We start from the raw sequence: 17,217 nt of genomic DNA, 5'->3' as shown, positions 1-17,217 counted from the left end.
ACTTTGTATAGTCAAATCAAAACTGAAGACATGGGGCTGGGAATATGGCCTAGTGGCAACAGTGCTTGCCACGTATACCTGAAGCCCTGGGTTCGATTCCCCAGCACCACATATAGAGAAAACGGCCAGAAGTGGCGCTGTTGCTCAAGTGGCAAAGTGCTAGCCTTGAGCAAAAGAAGCCAGGGACAGTGCTCAGGCCCTGAGTCCAAGCCCAGGACTGGCCAAAAAACAAAAACAAAAAAAAACTGAAGACATACTGAATGTGAACTTACCTCCACCTTTCTTACATCTACTCTCCCGCCTCATGCTTGACTCACATAGAAGTTTCTGTTAGGGAATGACATCTACCTCTCAAAAGGTTTTCTTTTACTTTTTGGAACACAGTAGTCTATAATGAACTACTTGAGAGCTTGTTGGGAGGTTCTAGCAGGGGAGTGCAGCTACCTGACAGAAAACCAGTCCCCCTCTGTCGGGGATGGTCATCCTCTTCCACTGAGCACACAGCTTTGGGAGGGACGCACATGGAATAGTGTGGGAAGAAGGGGTACCCAGCCAGCCAGATCAGTCCCATCAACCTTGGCAATCAATGGGATGACATGTTGCAGCCAGATCATCCTCACACCCTATAATGAACTACTTAATTGAAAGATGCTAAGAAAACTTTTTAAGTGTTAAAAACTTAGAAGTCAAGTATGTATGTATGTATGTATGTATGTATATATGTATACACACACACACACACACATATATATGCAAAATTCAATATATACTGAATGAATTCCGGAAATCTCTACTAAAGGCCAAATGCAGATAATATCAAATGTTGTATATCTTATCTACACATAGAACATAGTTATTTCCACCAACCAGTTTCTAGAGGGCAGGATCTTTGAGAACTAATAAATCTCAACTGAGCTTTTTTGAGAGAGTGAGGTAAGCCAACCAACCAGGAGGGCACAAGGAAGGAAGAAATTGGAAGAAAGAGGTGGGAAGAGAGAACTAGAATGTGAGATGCAGGATAAACAGAAGCAGAAGGTGAGGTGGTGAGAAGAGGAGGCCCACCCAGACTGGATGAGCTGGACGGCATTTTGGCAGGGCTCAGCACTTGCTTTCTCTATTCCCTGTTGAATAAGAAGAGCTTGTGTGGAGGGATTTAGCAGATTTGAGGACAGCCTCTGGTTATGCAGGCTGAGACCAGCAAGGGACAAATGTGTAGAAGTCTTTAGGTGGACAGCTTTACAACAGCCTTGGTTGACAACAGGGCCAGACATTGCTTGCACTTGAGCTTTAGCTATCCCTTTACTTCCTGCATCTGTACTCATTTCTCTTCTTATACCACAATTCACCACTTTGCTCATCAGTCAGAATTTCTGACACATGTCACTAATAGGCCACCAGAGTTAAGCTACACAGATCACCTTATAAAATTTAAATATTTAATCTTTAAATGTTTTCAAGATTGCTTGAATTGTGTCTACCAGATTGAAACCCTAAAGTATCCCCAATATATACAATTCTTCCTTGTCCGTGACTAGGTAGATTTTCTCAGTAAATAGGGCTCTGTACATTTTATGTACAGATTAAGCTTGATCTGCTTTGGTGGGCATTACTCATGTGGACATTACTTGTGGCAGGCACCTGGAGGAGAGCCAGGAGCCCTGAGCACTTATAATTAAGAGGAGGAACCTGTGACCCACTCCAAGGGCAAATGTGACAGAAGGGTACCTATCTATCGCTCCAGGTATTGGTCTTGTCATATGAGGCCCTGCCCTAGCCAACAAGAGATGTTCCACTGCTATGTAAGACCAGCCTAGTGGCTTTGCAGAAGCTTGGTAGCAGTCCTGTAAGTTGAAGACCCTTTCTGGTTCTACAGCTACAGGAAGTCAACCTGTCAATACAGGTGAGCTTGCCCAGCTCCTGGAAGGAAGAAAGTATGCTGGGAATGCCAGAGTGCTCCGAGTGCTCCTGAGACGTTGGTACAGGACCCCACTTCCTGTACTCATTTCCTGACGCTGGAAATGTGAAACATGGAGAACAGAGGGTCTTTTGCACCATTTGACTTTTACTTGTTATGCAGCACAGAAAACCATTACGGTAATTGAAATGTATTTTCAAGCAGAATGATGTTAACTAAGAAGCTATTTTTATGAACAAAAACCTTTGAAGGCCATAGAGGAACTTTAGTGACATGTAAAAAGAGCCCAAACTTGGTAAACAAACTTAAGGCATTCAGAAACTGCCTTTAGGCAGGATTTAAATCATGGCACAGATGCTGGCTGTGGGCAGCACATATGTCTGAAAATGACTTATGCAAATCACATGCTCTTAACTCATGGAGAAAAGTACTCAGAGTGAGATGGTAACACACCTTTTATGAAACAGGACAACTCTCTTGCAGGAAATGAATACTAAAAGCCAAAGAGAAAGCAAGAGTTCTCACTAGACTAGTTCACTTAGTAAAGAAAACCAAAGTCAAGTATAAATACTTGATTTAAGAGGACAGTTTAGCATGTCAAAACACTCTACTGTAGGCTTGGTTGATACAAAGTGGCCAAACAACTTCTACTACCTGGATAATATAGTTTACAAAAACAACTCATTCTCAATGATTTTGGTTAACCTGGACAATTCTGCAAGATCTGACCATAACTGTGGCAAAGGCCACAAGTTACTGCTGTTTAGTAACAAAATCCCCAAGTATCACATGTATATAAGTACTGATTCTGAACCTAACCTTCAAAGAAGTAAATGGCACATAGTCATAGGTAGGGATCAGGCTCTTTAGTTTTTTGGACAGACTCTATCCTTTTACTATTTCCATAAAGATGCTGACACACTAGGAGGTATCTGAACTTACTGAAACTGATTTCATAAATACACACACACACACACACACACACACACACACCAGCTTTAACATACACATAGGTATCAAGAGACAATTCTCACAAACCATGAATAAGTTGTTTACCTTCAGTTCTAACTAGCACTCATCATACTTTCTTGAGTTCCTTAACTATAGGGACAGGACAAGTCTTCAGGAGGCAGTTCAGTGCAGGGGTCAAGGGTCATCCAGCTACCAGTGGACTACAGGACACAACCTCAAGGATACAACCTTGTCATCCAACTCCCAGAGGACTATCTGCTCTTGAGTTCCCTTCTCACAGTCTGCAGAGGTGCCTGCTCTTTCATTTGCAAATTGGTCTTCTTCAAAACAGCTGTTCAAATATACTGATTACAGAGCAAGGAAATAGGGAAATGAAGGACAATGCAGATATCTTTATTTCATTACTGTAATAGTAAGAATGACATTTTCAAATCCTTTGGCAGTCTCAGTTGATTTTTATTTAAAGGCAGTACTACTAATTATCTAACACAAATAGAAAGTCTTATCACAATAATGATAGAGTCTATTTCCTAAAACAGGCCTCTCCAACACTAATTTTTTTTCTTGGAACATCATTTCAGAAGCCTGAGACTTGTACAAGTGCAGAATCTTTTAGCTTTGTCAGCTGGCTAAAAGCACTGCTCAAGAGCAGAAGACCTAGGTCACCTTTGCTCAGTACCCATGTGGGATCAGAATCACAGAACACAAAGGGATCTAAGTGTGTGGTCTGATCCAAAGAAAAAAGGTTGGAGATAGCTGCCCCTCACTCTAGACTCTACACAATCACCCCATTCCAGTCTCCTCTAACCTCACCAGAAAATACATTAGAAAGGAGTCAGGTCAGAGGCTAACAAAGTGTGGCTCTACTTTCATCCAACTCTACACCTAGCCAGTCTGCACTGCAGGAAGCTGAAAGTCTGTCTTATACCATGTTCTAGAAGTTTCCAGCTGCCATTTCATAAACTTTTCCTGTCCCCTTTCCTCCAGGACTCCACAATAAAGGCTGGCTGTCAATATTGCCTGGAAGTCTCTTTAGCAGTAATCCTTTCTCTTCCCATATGTTTCCTTGTTGCTGTGTAGGTTAGATAATTGAATTCTGGCTTCATATTCATTACCTCACCTACTGAGCCTCCTCCACCTATGAAGCTGTCCATCATTAAGTTTGCCATGGTCAATGTATTTTCATTTCTGAAACTGGTTTCTTGCTGGTTTCTGGTTGAACACTTTTATCTCACCTTTCTCTTCAGAGGCCACCTTTAATACACAGAGCCAAATGAACTGCATTAAATTTTTGTCTGATGGTTCACATTTTGGGTCATCTCAGGGACCAGCTCTAAGATACTGTCTTCAGAGCAATGTTAGGAAGATGAACCTTATCTACAAACAAAATTTCAGTCCTGTTACACAGTATGGAGCTGGGAGACCACAAACTTGCCATTGCTTTGCATACAACCACTCTCCATTCTCCGGCCAGAGGCTTTCCTCCATGCTCACCTTGTGTTGCACCCAGACCTGGCCACTGGGCTTCTTCACCTTGCCAGCCTGGAAGCTACCACCACTGTTTTTCCCCTCAAAGTGATTTTTTTTTTTTTTTAAAAGTGCTGGTACTGGGTCTTGAACTCAGGGCCTGAGCATCGTCCCTTAGCTTTTTCACTTAAGGCTAGCACTCTACCTCTTGAGACATACCTCTATTCTCCTGCCCAGGATGGCTTCAAAGCCCTATCCTCAGATTTCAGCCTCTTGGGTAGCTAGGATTACAGGTGTGAGCCACCAAAGTGTGGTGAATGTCCTTTTACTCACCAAATCTGTTTCAGGAAAAAGACCACTTGGTCTTTGTTTGGGCCAGCAGATGTCACTGGAAGCATGATCAGTGTAGCATTTACACCCTCACTTTGCATCTATCTTCTTTGCTACCTTAAGCTATGGATCAGGCTCCTGCATGTCTGGATGTATATGTGTTAATGAAGTAGTAGTCATGTAAAGCTGGTTAATTCTCCCCCTTCAAGGCTGAAGGATGCAGATAAGAGTAAGGTATTTTCAAGGACATCATGATGAACAGACTGTCAGCTGCCAGCTTTTTCAATGTTTTGTTCCAGGTCACTAGGATGGAGCTTAAGCATGCCCTAATCCTAAGAGGACTGAGTCACTGCCTAGCCAGCTCCATATTTGCTCCTCTGGCTGCTTCCCCAGCTTATCTCAAGTTACTTGAACAGCAAGCTTCAAAGACAATCCTCCCTGATAATGCCAGCAGGGTCTTCCAGGATCAGATGAGATGATGCACAACCAGACCAAGACTGCTCTACTATGCGTGCTTTTTGTTCTCCTCTGTCACTCACGCTTACTTCTATAGCCTTATGGCGATAAATTTTTGCCCTTTTCATACCACTGGTCTCCTTAGATGAAAGGTAAGTGCTGAGCCTGATCCACTGGGGACTCCCAGAGTAAAAGTTTTAGGCCTAATAGAAGGTAAAGATTGACAGAGTGGTCAAAAAAAGTACACCGATTTCTGACAGCTAGTGAAAGGAAGACTAAAACAGAACGGAAAGAAAGTGGAAGCAAAGACACAGGTGTATACATGGTGTATGCACATGGAAAACAGATGAGTATACGTATACAACAGACAAATGTATTCACAGTAGACCTGAGTGCGCACAAAAGGCTTGGGGGCCAAGAGATGTGCAAGTACATTCTCCCACTGCTCTGTAGTGAGCATCCTATCTGTGCTGGGGATAAAGCAGGAAGGAGGGTGCACCACAAGTGCCTGCTCTCTGCTCTGCCCACTTTGGCCCAACTGTCCCATCCCTTGCAGTATCACTCTGCACAACTTCCTGAGGCTCAAGGTCCCTTGTGCAGAATATGATGTATTCATTACATCGATTATCATTTCCTTGCCTGTGACTACAGACCTGAATTCCTGCACAGAGTGCTTAGCCAGTGTGTGCTGAGTGCATGGGAGTGGTAACTGCCTTGCCTTGGAGCAGGCGCCCATGGAGCCTGCTGCTCAGCAGTCTTGGGCTATGTACATGTTAACAGCTGGCCAAACAGTTTTATAAGATCTCTGGGAAATGAAAATATCCTAAAAATAACCACAGAGAAAACCACTTTGGTCCTAACCGATGCAAGGAAATCACCAATGCACTATTAACCTAACCATCCCAACTTTACAAAAATAATCCAAACTACCATCAGGGCAACACCACGGGGTCTTTCGCAGCTCCAGGAGCACATGTGCCTCATTCTAACTTTTTGGGATCAGTGGAAATGTTCCTGTTTTTATTGCGAATGTATTAGCTACCAGGTGATTTGTCTCTAGCAAAGGGCACGTATCTCATGGAGCTTGTATGTGAACATGACATGGGTCAAGGGTGAGAAAAGCAATTATGTGAAGAGGTTTCTTGCAGCAGCCTCAGACCTCACAGCCTCAGATCACACTGAGAGCACTGTCGCTAGGCCCACTTGGAGCCTCAAGGCCACACATTGAAACTGTCCCTAGGAGACACTAGCTCTGTCGGGTTTGCAGCTTCCTTAGATGTCTCAGTTAACACCTTAAATCAGCTTACACCAAACAGATCTAAGCAGGTAACATAAGCCTGCCTCAGACTTTCCACTTCCTTTAATGGCCTTTAATTTATACAAATGGAAACAAGGCACAAACCCACTAACCCTGTAGCTCAAGTGGATAATAAACAGTTGCAATAAAAACAAACCCACCAAGTGATCAGGTAAACAATCCTGGGTTGGAATGTGGCTAAGTGGTAGATCAAGAGCCTGGCATACAAGAGGCTCTGTGTTCCATCCCCAGGACAGCACCAAGAAAAACCAGCCTTATTTATACCCTGGGAGAAGAGTGAAGCTAGTGACTGACAACGAAGACATGGCATGTGATTGAGACACCCACAGAAAAGTGGCCTGCTGCTGCTGCTGCTCTGTCTACCTATACCCTTCACCGCATTCTGTGTGCTCATATGCTCCCTTCAGCCAGGCTCACAGAGGAAACAGGCCACAAGTGCTTCTGACTTTGTAGTGGGACCCATGGGGCTGCTAGAATCACCCTGAAAAACTGCTCTGTGTGGACAGGGCACAGCCTGTCAGTGGAGCTCCTGACATGTATTCTAGGACCCCTGTTCCAGTTGCTGGAATTGGCAAAGCCCAGGCGAGAAGGAGAGTTCTTGGGTGGGCCAGTGAACTTAATAAGTTCACTTATTAAGTAATGCACATCGACCTCCAGTCATGGAAACAGAAAAAAAAAAATATATATATATACACACACATATACATACATACATACATATATATATTCTATTCTTTTTTTTTGCTCAGCCCTGGGGCTTGAAATTAGGGCCTGAGCATTGTCCCTGGCTTCTTTTCGCTCAAGGCTAGCACTCTACCACTTGAGCCACAGTGCCACTTCCTGCTTTTCCTGTATATGTGGTGCTGAGCAATTGAACCCAGGGCTTCATGTATGCTAGGCAAGCACTCTACCACTAGGCCACATTCCCAACCCCACGGAACTATATTTAAAGTAGATGTTTCCAGCAGAGAACCTGCTGAAGGAACTCACGCGGAAGACGCTTCATCATTGAATGGAAAGAAAATCTGTCTATAAATCAAGACAGAACATATGCCCTGGCTTCTTGAATCAGATAGTGAGGAGTTATGCCATGAACAGATGGAGAAGGCAAAATCCCTCATCCTTGTTATGGATGACAGCTGTTCCACTTCAGCAGGGACTCCTGTCCTATTTCACATACACAGGGATATGCAGCGTTCACAAGTTTGCAAAGTGCCCCAAGCATGGGAACTACATCAAGCAATCTATAATAACTAAAGAACAGGAAGGGAACTGTGGGGGAAGCATTGCCACATTCAGCAGTAAGGACAGGCAAAGCAGCTCATTTGCCGGTGTGCTCAGGCAGCTCAGATGTTTAGCTCAGGCTAAAGTTTAATGTTAGTTTTTATTTCTGAAAGTAAAGGAATAGATTTCCCTATGATTCAAAGTTGCCACGTGATTTAAGACTTCCATTTCCCAGAAAGACTTCAGTCCCCTTTGATATGGGGGTGAATCAGAACCAATGCTGTAGATGCTATGTGACCAAGGGGACGGTCTGCATTACAGGTTCTCAGCAACCAAACATGAAGCCAAACTATATGGTAGTACAGCTGGACAGAGGCAGCCAGGTGGAAAGGGACCAGTATGCCCGGTGGAGAGTAGGTGCTATTTCCAGATAAAGCTGCCTGTACTTGAAGGCACAGACAAGGACTGAGGAAAACGTATTTTTTTTTTTCAGTACTAGGTTTTGAATTCAGGGCTAGACAGGCATTGTACCACTTGAGCCACCCCTCCACCCCTCTTTTGCATTAGCTATTTTTTGGATCAAGTCTTTTATTTCTGCTGATAGCTGGCCTTGGACCATGATCCTTTTACCTACAGCTTCCTGCAGAGCGGTGACTACCTACATGTACTGCATGCTAGCTTATTTGTTGAAATGGGGGTTCTGTTAACTTTTTTACCCAGGCTTACTGCAAATCATGACCTTTCCTATCTCTGCAGTCAGAGTAGCTGGGATTACATGTATGTGCTATAGAACCTTTCCAAGGAAAACTTTTTAGAGAAAACATTTTCATGAAACAAACAAAAAAAAGTTACTGTTCAAGAGGGCTGAAAGATGGCAAATAGGGAAGTTCAGCACACCTGGAAAAAAAAAGGTTTCACCATCACAAGACAAGCTATCAATATCAATTGAGATGAGAGAAAAAAGATGAGTAAATGATACAATTCTATCCTGTATATACTGTTTGCAATTTCCTTCTACTGCTGAAAACCAAATGAAAACTGTTTTCCTCTTGGGTTACAATCACTGTCCCATCAATGAAATAGCAGTATTTCTACACTGGTACCAGATAATGTCTGTAGCAGCTCCACTGGAACAGGAAAGTGGAGTTGTGAGGAGGGTGGCTTTTGTCCACCAAGACTGGCTGAAGCTCATGACTGTTGTGGCTCACTAGGGTGTGGCTCGCACTTGACACAAGGTCCAGAAGTGAGCCTTGCAAAGCAGTCTACCAAGGAATGACAGCACAGACTGCACTACATACAGAATATCCAATGGGCATTAAACTTCCCACCAGAAGGTTGACTGGAGGTCCTAGAGGATAAGCAGGCAAGCTAAGGTATACATGAGTCATGTAGACTTTCATGTGAACTGTTGGGGTCAGCTGCACCTTTAAGGGGCCACAGCTGACCTCAGCCTGTCCCTCCCCTTCCTGTCTTTAACCGGAAGAGAAGGAAGTCTGACATCACTTAAGGGACAGCTCCTTGGGACCAATCAGGGGCCCCTCTCTTGTGCCCGCCTTTAGGGTATATCTGGGGGGTTCCTCATTTGAATAACCAGAAGCCCTAATGGCTTTCTCCAGGGGCCCATGCGTCCATGTCATTCTTGGCGGCTTTGGGGCACCCTGCGACCACACGCCACCGAGGCTACCCGTGGCCATCGCTCCCTCGTGAGCGATCATGGACCACCCGGGAAGGGGCGGACAAGCCCCTTCCCCCCCCCCAAGCGAGGGGAAGTCGAGAGAGAGATGAGGCTACCTGTGGCCATCGCTCCCACGTGAGAGCGATAAAGGGCCAACCCGGGAAGGGGCGGACAAGCCCCTTCCCCCCCCCAAGTGAGGGGAAGTCGAGAGAGCCCACATGAACATCAAGTCATATGATGGTGGTCTGTGTTTTAAAAGAAAAAGCCAGGAAACAGATGACAATATTGACTTATAAAATTATTTTGTTGTTTTGTTTTAGTCCCTTCTATATTTAGGTCCAAATGCAAAATAGATGCTAAGTCCCAATGCTGTTACTAGAATATTAAGCATTTGGAAAAACAAACTGCATGCATATACCAAAGCCTATTTAGTGGTGTAAAATAATTGAAGAAGAAATTGCTGGTCGTGGTTTGTATGTGTACATGTTTAATCATGGGCTTCTCAGAATGAGTTGTGTGGATTTTCTGGACAGATGATTCCCTGGTCAGGGAGGGGGTCGTACACAGTACCACCAGATCCCAGAAATGCTGTTTGTTGCCACAACCAAATACAGTTATGTGTCCTTGAGGTGGGTGAAGGGAACAGGAGCCAAAGTTCGCCAAGAACTCAGCCTTAACCTCAACCTTAACAACCAGTGTTGCATCATTTAAATAATGCTATGGTCCCTTTTAACAGAGAACCTGGGAAGTCACAGGTGCTGGCTCTACATGAGTTAAGAATCCCAGTTTCAACTGCCATATGCTAGCTAGTGCAGCACAAGCCTTCAGTGTTTCTACAGATGTGCTATGGGTGTGGGTGCATGCCCTTTCCCCCCACCACAGCCTGGTCCTGTACAGTGCTCTGCTTGCTCACCTCTTTATCCATACTCTCTAAGTCCTCCTTACACAGAGTGTACAGTGGCATCGTCTCTGACATACTGGGCTGTCGCTTTCTTCTAGCAGGGCCAGGCTGCTCCCCATCTCCAGCATTGGGCAGCTCTTCACCAAACATCTGCTGCTGAAGTGGTTGAACAGCTCTGAAAGGAATTTCATAGTTCTGTGTGAGGAAAACAGTCTGATTGTACCTTTTTAGCACTGTACCAGAGCCCTGACTCTAGGAATAGGCAACACACACAAAGCACATATGTTTATAAAAAGATGGATGTTCTGTTGACTGCACAATCTGTTGACTGTTTAGCACTCATAGCACCCCCTTGAGGCAGGTCTCAGGTCCTGTGAAGGCTGGAACTCTCTTCCTTTAACAACAAACCACCCTGTCCATGGGGTGTCCACCTGCCTTGACCTAAGTGCAAACTGAGGAGTGATTTCCTAGAAAGAATCTGGTGGTATTATTAAGACTGGAGAGCCATAGCATAAAAGAAAGCAAAACAAAGGTGATACTTTTATCTAGGGCTCAAGTAGATGCAGACATGCAATGGTGAATTAAGTGGATGCCAATGGAATGGAGTCAACCTGCTCAAAAGAACAGGAAAGACATGTTGCATTGTATGTGCATAGCTTCATTAAATCAGCTATCATCAATCAGCTAGCAAGAACCAAACTGGCTCAAGGCTGCTCCTGAGACTACCAATATGCTATTCTGCACAAACTTTCCTATCATAAAATCTCAGTAAAAAGCCAAGTGTTGGTGGCTCATGTCTGTGATCCTAGCAATGTAGGAAGCTGAGACCTGGAGGACTGAAGTTTGAAGTCAGCACAGGCAGAAAATTCTGAGAGTCAGTCTCCAATTAAGTAGCAAAATGCAGACTGGAGGTATGGTGGCTTAAGTGGTAGTAGTACATTAGCAGAGGGCAAGAGCACACAAAATACAATAAATCTTAGTTCTGTTTAAAATTGTTTTGTCTTCTTTATACACATTTCATTGAGATACGTCAAATCTCATTGAATATATTTTAGTCATTGTTTGCAAGTGCAAGCAATTATGGTAAATGTTGTGAAACTGGCGCATGTCCTCCACCAGGCAACTGTCCTAGTAGCTGGCTCCTTCCTGGTGGGTGAGAGCAAGAGATGGAGGCACAGAGGGTTGTACTGACTGCTGGACCACAGACTAAGTCACGACAGACACTGCCAGGAGGACAGTAAGACCGCTTCACTGTGAGAAAGATGGGGTACTGAGCCAAAGCTAAAATTAATTAAAATTCCTGTCCTTGTCAAAATTGAATTCAGCACAAAGCCATTATATCAGAATGCATGTGAGCATAGCAGTGCCACCTACTGGGCACCATCAATCTCCTTCATTCTCAGCTGTTTCCCCCGCCACCCCCCCCACAACTCTAAAAATGAATTAGGAAAAAGTGCAAAAAGAAAAAAAGCCTAGCAAATACAAAGCCTTGAGTTCAAACCTAAGTACTGCCAAAAACCTGGGGGGAAAATCGGCTAATGAATATTTAAATAATTAATGAATATGTAAGAATTTTCAGACAATAACTGCTCCATTGCAACCAAACACCTACAAAGACTCAATGTGGGCCTCTTATTGGTGTTCAGGGAAAGCTGGGGCAGGGTGGGGGTAGGGAAGAAGAAAAGGAGTCTGACCATGTGTGCCTTTCCCCAAGGCAACAAGACCCTCCCACACCATACTGGGGATACCCACTAGAGAATCAGGATTTCGTAATGTGACCCCAGGTGATCACAGCTGACCCCAGGTGATAATGACATCCCATACCCTTCTCTTGTTTCAGGTGTCAGCACAAGCTGTATGTGGAACCAAGAGCAAAATGCTGCCTTCACTTCTGTGCTGCCATGGAACAGAAAGACTCAGCTGAGACAAAAGATCTAGGTGTTTCAATATGTTAGGAAAGTGACCAGGTTTTAATCAGAATCACATGGCACACAGAAACCAGGAAGACCTGGGATGAGTGGGAAGGACAACCAGCAAAGGGTCAAGCCTTAACAAAGAAACAAGACTACAGATCCAAAGGGAAATCTTAAAGCTGAAAACAGATGGAAAAAACAAAACAAAACAAAAAAGCATAAAGGTTGGGATCTATAACAAAGAAAAATGTCCATGAACTTATAGGCCTAACAGTAATCACCTTAAGCTACACAGAAGGCAGACTAAGAGGAAAAACAAACAGCATTGGGAACATATGAGGTAACAAAAAATTCAGTCATGCCAAAGGCAGAGAGAACCCAATAGCAATGGCTAGGGTCATCTAAAATGTAGGGAAGATGTAATCTTGATCTAAGAAAATGAGTTAACCAATTTCCCAAACCTACAGGACACACTATGACCAAATTGAGTACACAAAGAAAAGCCCTGGAAGCAGTGAGAGAAAAGCTTTCTTACCTCTGCCAGGGGAAAGGAGGTCCATGGCAGGGTTGCCTGTGAAACTCATGGAGGCAAGAAAGACTGGACATTTTTCAAATGCTAAAATCAAAGAACTATCAACCAGGACCCTCACATGGGCAAAAAAAAAGGGCATGAACACATTTTCAGTAGAAGGGAAATGAAGGGAACTGGCCATCGGCAGCCCTTCCCTCAAGAAGACCAACAGAGTGTGAGGCATGTAAAATAGGAAGAGACCCCAAAAGACTTACAGCTTCCTAGGTTAGGTGAGAATAAGCATGGAGGTCAGCTGTTACTGCCTAGGACAACAGGTGCCCTGTCATAATAGGTCTATGCAGGGTTCCAGGCACAGAATACAGAATGGGGCTGCTGCCACTCCCCAGGAGGGGGAGGGCCAATTCTCAGACTGCAGAAGGCACAGGACCTCTGAGAGAGAAGGCAGTGCTCAAGTTGCTGTAGGAGGGCAGGAATAATGGGCCATTCCATCATGCTAGAGTGTCTGGCATGGGTGCAAAGTCTCACTGTGCCAAAGATGCAGAGTGCTAGCAGAGTAGGTACTGGTGTCTCTGTAGGTGTTCTTCATTATTGCTGGTCTGACTACAACTGTGAAGTTGGCAGGTGCCTCTCATCATTCAACAAAGCCAATGAACCCAAATCCCAGAGGGCAATTTGACTCCCATTAATTTTAGGCATGCTTATAGGATCCCATGCATTCAAGTAAGGAGAGCCATGGTATGGTTCATTCAGTATGAACAAAACATTATCTGGAAGCCTGTAGGATAAACTAGGCTAGTTACTTTTCTTTTTTTTTTTTTTTTTTTTTTGCCAGTCCTGGGGTTTGGACTCAGGGCCTGAGCACTGTTCTTGGCTTCTTTTTGCTCAAGGCTAGCACTCTACCTCTTGAGTCACAGCACCACCTCTAGCTTTTTCTACATATGTGGTGCTGAGGAATCAAACCCCATGTATGCTAGGCAAGCACTCTTACCACTAGGCCATATTCCCAGACCCTCTTTTCTTTTCCTTTTGGCCCAAGACTGGAACTCTAATGACACTTGATGCTTTCTCTCACTGACTAGTGTTCTACCAACTGAGTCCTGTCTCCAACTCCTAGGATGATATGTAAGGACACATACAGTGCTACTTTCCATTACAAAATATATGCAGTTGTACAGCAGAACATTACCATCCTCTTGTGTACCTCAATGACTAAGGAAATTAACATCTTGTTCCTGAGAGTCTGCTTGCCAGGATAAGCTGCAGTTGGCGTGTCCACCTTGGGACAGCATAGCATGGCACAAGCTCCTTTAACTGCTGGAGACTGAGCTGTGGCTGCACATTTTAGATACACTGCTGCCATTCATTACCCATGCATTTAAGGAAAACGAGGTACTCGACTTTATTCAGCCTACCACATGCAAATTGCTTTCAGACTTGCTTATCATGTATCTTAGAAGGCTAAAAAATTTTTTAAAAATTGCACCTAACATTTAACCATTCAATACAGTTTATGACAGTGTGCTTTTGAGCTGGTTTCTTTGTAGACTGCACAGGTTTGCTTGTATGTACACAACATCTAGACTTTGAGGCAGCGTTAGACCCTAGAAGCACTATTGTAAAACTGCAGCTCAGAACCAAGTTCTTTCCTGCCATCACCTTCCACTCATCAGCTTATGAGATACTGTAGAAAGCTGACAACAAGAACCTGAACCACTTGACCACTGAGACAGTGTTTTAAGCGAAAGTTCTGTAGTGCCATTAGCTCCTGACATGAGTACTAACATCATGAAACCTCCAGAGTAAGAGACGGCTTCAAGGTGAGGCAGGCCACAAGATGGAAGGCCTAGAACCTCCAGTCCCAACCTCTGACCTCTAGGCAGTGAGGTGAATGGGAAGCAGCTGTCATGCCTACATAACAGGGCCTCTGCTAAACCTCCACAGGGGTCCCCAGTATTTTGGAAGAGGTATACCTCAACTCTGCAGCGACAGAGACCCCAGGACTGAATTCCTTTCTTCAGTCCTGTATTAACCCTCCATCTTTTGACCTGTTTTACTCACCCTCTGCCTCAATGAACATGTTGATGAACATCATTGGGGTGTCTACTTCCTCCATGGCTGTTCGTGGCAACTAATCCCCAATATCTTGAAGAACCACAACTGAGTGGTCACCTGGCAGCTTTTTATGGTCACCTGCTCTCTGGGTTTCCATCTTCAAATCCCAGATGCTGTGGTGGCCTCAACTTCCCCGAGTCTTTACAGTAACAACATAGCCCAGCTGGCTCCACACAGCTTGTACCTTCAGCAAGAAGGTAACAGCTAGTCCATCATACCAGCCTCACAGGCCCTTCCTGTCTTCAAACCCTAGGTTAGCACTCTCATTTCCAGAACATGGTTCTCAAAGTAGGACCAGGTCAAAGGGCAGGTACTCTTAGTAAAATAAACATCACCAAAGCTCTCATTTCCAAATATTGGACCCATTTATGTATACTTTAGCGAAATGTGAGCATACTTCACCCTTGAATTGATGGTCAGGACTGGATACTGAATTGATGGACAGCTCTACTCCTGTCCATGATGTGTGTGTGTGTGAGGGGGCGAGGGGTTTCTTCTCTCATGAGCTACCTCTTCAAGAGCTGTGTACCTGGAAAGCTTGAAGGTTCCTAGGCCCCAGCCCCAGGCCTCCTGTTGGCTCCCAAGACCACACCTGCCTTGTCTCCTGTCTCAGAGCTTCTGCATCCCATGTAAAGGAGGAACACAGATTCTAAGCATGTGTTTTCCTTGGCCAATGTGTTGCATGGCTTTACCGTGTGTGTGTGTGTGTGTTCCTGTGTCTTGAACTCAGGACCTGGGTGCTATCCCTGAGTTTTTTGCTCAAGGTTAGTGCTCTACCATTTGACCTACAGCTCCACTTCTGGTGATTAATTGGGGATAGAGACTCATAGATTTTTCTTCCTAGGTTGGCTTCAAAGTATGCTCATCAGATCTCATCTTCCTGAGTAGGTAGGATTACAGGTATGAGCCACCAGCACCCAGCATTTACCCGTGTTTTTATACATTGTCTCTGCTATAGGACTATGGAAAAAGTTTCTGTTAAGCTGTGTGTAGGTGGCTCACACCTAGAATCCTACCTACTTTCTGAATAGACTGATTGCCAGCCCAGGCAGAAGTCCATGAGACTCTCCATGGAGGGAAGCTGCACATGGTGTTGTGACTATTATCTCAGCAACTATGGGAAAACTAAGGTCAGAGGATCACTACTCAGGTATGAGTCAGGCAGTAACCTGTGACAAATGGGTGGAAATGTGACTCAGGAGTAGAGCACTAGTAAGTGCAAAGGAAAAAAATAAAGGATAAAAAGTACATGAAAAGCAATTCACTAAAATGGAATCTGAGTGTCTGACCCACATCCACACAGAGGCTGACCTTCGTGAGCCTCTTGCCACCTTTCTGTGTCTACTGAACCCAAGGGAAACGGGTAGAGCAGCCCAGGATGCATCTGGGAAGGCCAGATCTGGAGAGGGCAGCTTGGACAGCCTCACAGCCCTTGGCTGGAGAGCCCAGATGGTTTCTCCCAACCACTCAGATAGCAAGGAGCATCCTGAAGAAGAGTTCAGGAAATTACTGAGGCTAAATCAAGGGTTGCTCTGTTTTTACTTTTGGAAGCCAAAGTAAGACAGAAGAATAAAACAGACTTCAGAATATCAGGTAGCCAACACAAACCTAGGAGTAAACAAAGCCTTGGACATCAACCTATATGTAGTAGGCTGACATGGCCACTTTAATAGAACCACACACAACCAAAGTTAGAAACCTGTCTCATCAGCAATGAGAGCTCTTATGTGCTACATAACATACCTGAAGGAGGAGGGGTCCCCATGGACAGAGAGGCCACTGGGAGGCATGGGAGCATGGCCCTGGGAGCCTGTCCTGATTAGCTTGCCCGTGTGGGAGTCATAGATCCGAACCTCAGGGCCAGACTGGACCTTGGGGTGGACAGGTGTCGGGTGGAACAAGGCAGCTGGAAGCACACTCTGCCTGTCAGGAAAGGTAGCAGGGCTTTTCTCCCTGTCAGATGAGGAGAGAGGGAGAGAGGGGGCTGTAAATGGCAACAGCATGGGACACAGGGATACAGGAACATGGGATGAAAAATAGGTGTAATAACAGAAGGAACATGGATACCAAAATGAGACATATGCGCAAGGATAACTAGTAATTACTACTCGTGTGAGTCAAAAGTGCCCCAGGTCTTGACCTAGTGCCATGGAAGATATGCTGCACTTCTAATTCCAGAATGTCACGATGTGCAAGGGTAATACACATACACTCCACAGAAAAATGATAATTCCTTCACTGCTAGCGTCTGTCAAATCTACTGTGTAGACTGGGGGTCAGTCTCCCAGTACCTGGGGCACTCTGCCTTGGCTCAACTATCCCACTTCTCTTATCCTCAGCTGCTGACAATACATGCTGAACCCCAGGCACAACACCCAGACTGCTGACAACAAGCAGAGATG

General features: G+C 44.7%; 1 protein-coding gene across 7 annotated transcripts in view; it reads right to left on the bottom strand.

The window, feature by feature from the left end:
* The window catches only part of Ctdp1 (CTD phosphatase subunit 1), a 56,536-nt gene that overhangs the window by 13,226 nt on the left and 26,093 nt on the right, over window positions 1–17,217 (bottom strand). For 4 of the 7 annotated variants that reach the window (XM_048363059.1, XM_048363057.1, XM_048363055.1 and 1 more), the window contains exons 10-11: window positions 16,559–16,768; window positions 10,271–10,433 (exon numbers count right to left, since the gene is read on the bottom strand). In XM_048363059.1, the coding sequence (XP_048219016.1) occupies window positions 10,271–10,433; window positions 16,559–16,768 (373 nt within the window). The remainder of the gene's footprint in view (window positions 1–10,270; window positions 10,434–16,558; window positions 16,769–17,217) is intronic. The other 3 variants (XM_048363056.1, XM_048363060.1, XM_048363058.1) reach the window with 1 other exon arrangement.

Source organism: Perognathus longimembris, chromosome 15 (assembly GCF_023159225.1).
Source record: "Perognathus longimembris pacificus isolate PPM17 chromosome 15, ASM2315922v1, whole genome shotgun sequence".
Taxonomy (NCBI): domain Eukaryota; kingdom Metazoa; phylum Chordata; class Mammalia; order Rodentia; family Heteromyidae; genus Perognathus; species Perognathus longimembris.
This window is presented reverse-complemented; position numbering and strand designations above follow the sequence as displayed.